Consider the following 4,950-nt stretch of genomic DNA (forward strand, 5'->3'; position numbering starts at 1 on the left):
GCACCTCCATCATAAATTGGGTACTACCTGTAGTTTACATTAGTCACCTTTCAACTCAGTGTTTCATTCCTAACATTTGTTTTGTAAATGCTTTGGTCAGGATACTTTTGCCAGGATAATGATGATAGAGAAATTATAATCTTGCTATGTAAATGTTTTAAATGTTAATAAATGTTTTATTATATATTTTATTATTATTCCTAAACTTAAAGTTTATAGCTATTATAGTTATAATAACATTGGTGAGTCTTAACAAGTTTACAGATCTCAATGAGGAACTTTTGGAGGAACTTCAGGCCGAATATGAATCTCCTGGCTTACATTTATAGAGCAACATGTGACTGGAGAAATGGGTATTATAGTGTTTTCCACTTATATTAGCACTGTTGGTAAATATGATTAGAGTAGTCTGTAAAACATTGTCTTTATTTTTAAAACTTCAACTGCTAGTTAATTTTTGTTTTTACAGAACTCATCATGGACATCAAAAAGTTGCGACCACAACACAGTTTTATATATAAAAAATAATAATAATAATAATAATAAATTAAAATCTTTGTTAAATATGCATATGCCACAATTATTGGCACCCTTGTATTCATGTATTCATATACGTATTCCCAGTAATATTTTATTCCTGGGTGACTGCAAACAGGAAAAGTTTCAACAATGAGTATGAGGTACTAAATGCCCTTAGTCATTACACAATAGTAAGACCAAGAAATATAACTATGATGTGTAAGCAGAAGTTTGTTGTGCTTTACAAAATAGGAAATGTTCTATTTGTGTGTCCATATTGCCTTAACACACTGTAAAGAGAACAGTTCCAGGGGCCAGTTGTAGAATTTAATTGTGTCTTGTGGTCAGAAGGTTTCCAAAACTACAATCTGATATCGACATCACCAAAAGAATGGTTTAAAAAGTAAAAAGCCAAAATAGAGACTTATTGCTATAAACACCAGAGGTGAGAAAGAGGTGTACAGAGGAAAATATATGTATATATATATATATATATATATATATATATATATATATATATATATATATATATATATAATTACCTCATGGCCATTGTTAAACTAAATATGGTGGAGGCTCTTCCATTCAGAAGAAAGTCCAACAGCATGGACCTTGAAAGATCTAGAGAAATTCTCTAAAAAGCCATGATCATAGATCTCTCTTGCCATGTATTCTCTAACCTCATCTGGCAAAAGACTTATAGATGTGATTTTGGCAAAGGGAGTTAGCACAATGTATTGATTAAGAATGACAATTATTATGGCACACAGATTTAAAAAAAAGATTTCTTTTGATAAAATTGTGCTTTTACATTTTTTTTTTATATTTATGAGAGCAGAATATTTTTGTAACCAAGATAAAAAAAAGACAGATTTCTTTGCTCATATTTACCAAGAGTACAATTATTACTGTTAAGCATTGTATATATTGGTGCCACTTGTTATGTATTTGTTTGTTTAACCACAGTACCCAGTTAGCATATTAATACACAATAACAAGAAAGCACAAATCTTTATAGCTCAACTATAACTTTGACAGCACTGGCTTTGCCCACTGCTACTGTAGTTGCACACTGGTTGAAAGGTTATAAGCCTATACTTATTTAATTACTACAAAATAAGCAATGAGCTATGGGGTTTCTAATTCTCATGGGTTTTTTTTGTGTAAAACAAAACAACAAGCATCACGTTTTGATCTGCTGTTGTATTTATAGATGATTTATAGAGTATACATAATTACTTAAACGTCATCTGAATTATAAATGATTAGTAAATTCCTCATATATTAGTGTTTCAATATAAGAACTAAGCTAAATATCTCATAAAAATTAATTGTCCCTAACAGCCACGTAAACCTGTCTGAAACACACACATGTACAAGACTGTGTGTTTTCACACACAATCTTAGACACCCATCTCGTGACAGAGGCGACGACTAGTCATTTTTTTTTCTTTCCTATCTGATGTGTTTAACAAATGCATCATTAAGGGCTGATATCACAGTCTCTTTCACTTCCTGTCTACTAAGTCTGTTTTAACACATGTCTCAGATGTCTCAGACAGCAGCCAAAAAACACCAGCTGGTGTCACCAGTTTATTCAAACAGAACACCAACCAAAGCCAATATGGCTAAAAGCTCACTCACAATCTTTGTGAGTTCCATAAAAGTCAAACATCATAAAGTAGAATTAAAGCATCATTAAGACATCATCATCAAATGCAATGTTGATCTGGGTCAGAGTGCAGTGATGAGTCTGATCTGTCTGGCTATCGAACAATAGCAGATACAGTATGACACAGCTAACTCCAGTCAGGCTTAATGTCATCAATACTTGTTAAGAACATTACTTTATCATTTGATGAAGTAAACTTAACCTTTTTTTTTTTTTTTACTTCAGTGCCAAAGATTCTGCAAAATTACAGGTATAACTTTTTGTCAATTAGGAACATTCGGACATTAGGACAATAAATTAATTAATTATGACAACAATAAATTAATGAAATAAATACCTCCACAAATGAATCTATCAAACATAAGTCCCTGTCTCGGGTTTAATTTCTTATATTTACTGTATGTGAAAAATAAATAATTAATAAATATACTAGTTAAATTAAAAGAAAATCATAGAAAATTTGATTTGAAAATTATTTCAAGCCATTGACGACTTTTCTATGACATCACCACAGTTCCTTTTTTTATACACATGCTACCCTTGAGTGACCTCAGTTCACCGACGATTCTTGAGAGGAACTTGTTGAGCCGAGTCAGGACGACACACCCATAGACCTTTTGCTGAAACACATTTTGAGGCAAGGGAATTCCAGTGGGTCCAGCTGCTGGCTCAGGTATAGGAATATTGGGCTGTAAGATTTGCAAAATGCAGTTTACCTTGTAAGTGAAGTGGGCAGTTCGTTTCAATATTTCATTTAGGCTATAAAGCAAAGGACTCTGAGGAGGCAGCAAGTCTGTCTGCTGCTCCAAAACTTTCTTTATGTGATGCTGGAACTCCATTAGACGTGTGTAAACGTTCAACATGCGATCCGCTGAAGTTTGTCCTGAAAGGCTTGATGCTGGAACATTCTTCATCTGCATTTTGCAGAACTGCTTTGCAAAGTCTCCCTCATTGGCTTGCTATGTTAGAGAACATATATATCTTATTAACATTGGACTGTGACAAAGGGATATTTCAGACATTTATGTATTGTTTTACTATCCAAATATTATTGATCTGAAAAGATTTAATTAACACTGTGACATCAGTAAAATTATCTACATCACATTTGCTTGGACAGAAGATTTTCAGATTTCAAGATTTTATTTTACTTTTCTTTCCTAAATAACAAAAAGTATCACACACTTTTCAAATCAGTAATCCTAAAATCTAAGCCAGTTTAAATTATTAAAACATTTTAATTTCCATTACAATATTTCATCATGTTTTATGTTAAATTATAAAGATGGCTTGTGTCAGTTCCTAAAAGAAATATAATTTTCACTACAGTAGCTAGCTCCACTAAAAATTTGAATCATAAACACAAATTGATTGTGAACTGACAGCAAACAAACAATTGGTACTTATTCCACAAAATCAAACAGAATATATCACAATATGAACACACTCTTAGGTGTCATAGCCATTTTTATATCTATAGACATATCTATTTATATAGTTACAGCTAATTCTGGACAAGATGTGTGAGTGATAGTTCCCATTTCATCCCATTCCAAGTACTAAACTTAAGGTTTGTGTTGCGGAAACCACTGTACATACTGTCACAGTTATAAATGTTCCTTACCAACATACACAGTACTCATTCCATTAATGTTGCATCAGTTTCTCTATAAAGCACATCCTCTTGTCAGTCATTATAAACAAATTTACAGCTCTTTAAAATTTCAGGATTAAACAAACAATTAGAACTTCCTGCTGTGTGCTAAACATGACAGTTCCCCTAAATGTATAAGGATGAATAAGTTTAAAGCATTACATTGTACTTACATATGTCTTTATTAGTTCTGCTGTGTTCCTTTGCATGAACTTGCTGAGCTTCACACCTTTGTGAATAGTTTTATCACAGCTATCATTGCATGGAAACTTTGTGTTTACTAACCCAATGACAGTTAACAGAACAAATGAGAGGAAGATCTCTGTAAAGTGTAGAAGTAATCAGGATTAAATTCAGTTTTGCAAATCAGAGAAACACTACTGTGCATAATTCAGCAAATTAAAACATCTGTTGTTCAAATTATTAATTTATTTAACATTATTTTGTGTCACTCTCAAATCACCATGTTTACATCTTGAATGTAAAATAAGTACATCTGGAAAATCTTTTATTATTATTATTATTATTATTATTATTATTATTATTATTATTATTGTATTAGGTCATTGTGAATTGATATAAAAAATGCCCATTTAATATTTGTTTTAATTTTGTGTGCCATTATGTTCTACTTACTAGATGCTGATTGTGGTCTGTGGCCCTCCAAAAACATGTTCCTTTCATGACCATTCATTTCTCTATGCACAGAGGTTGAAAGTAGTCATGGCCACAGCCCGGTATAACATTTTAAAGACGTGAAACCACACATTTGTCATCAAAGGAAATGACGCAGCCAGCCTTGTGAGACAACAAGATTTCCCAGAATTTTCTTCTTGCCTTTGCATCACATGCACAATGTGTAATGCTTCAGCCTCATAAAGTTACTGGTGACATTTGCACACACTTTAAACATTTATATAGCTTTTATACTTATTCACTAATTCATATACACTAAATAAATATACTATACAAACTATTATATACTACAAAATATAACATTTAAGTAAAAATTGTTTATTTCATAAAATAATTATATAATATATAAAAATTATAAAATTATATAATATTATGTAATATGCATTATAGTAAGTTATTGCAAGAAAGG

At 31.5% G+C, this 4,950-nt stretch overlaps 1 protein-coding gene across 1 annotated transcript; it reads right to left on the minus strand.

Moving 5' to 3' along the window:
- Window positions 1-1,086: 1,086 nt before the first annotated feature.
- On the minus strand, window positions 1,087-4,624 carry m17 (IL-6 subfamily cytokine M17). Its single transcript, XM_046838766.1, has 3 exons — window positions 4,482-4,624; window positions 4,019-4,167; window positions 1,087-3,150 (listed from the first exon to the last, which is right to left on the minus strand). Exons 1-3 carry the CDS (start codon window positions 4,537-4,539, stop codon window positions 2,689-2,691), a joined length of 669 nt encoding a protein of 222 aa, XP_046694722.1. The 5' UTR covers window positions 4,540-4,624; the 3' UTR covers window positions 1,087-2,688.
- Window positions 4,625-4,950: the final 326 nt, after the last annotated feature.

The sequence above is a fragment of the Silurus meridionalis genome, chromosome 25 (assembly GCF_014805685.1).
Source record: "Silurus meridionalis isolate SWU-2019-XX chromosome 25, ASM1480568v1, whole genome shotgun sequence".
Lineage (NCBI taxonomy): Eukaryota > Metazoa > Chordata > Actinopteri > Siluriformes > Siluridae > Silurus > Silurus meridionalis.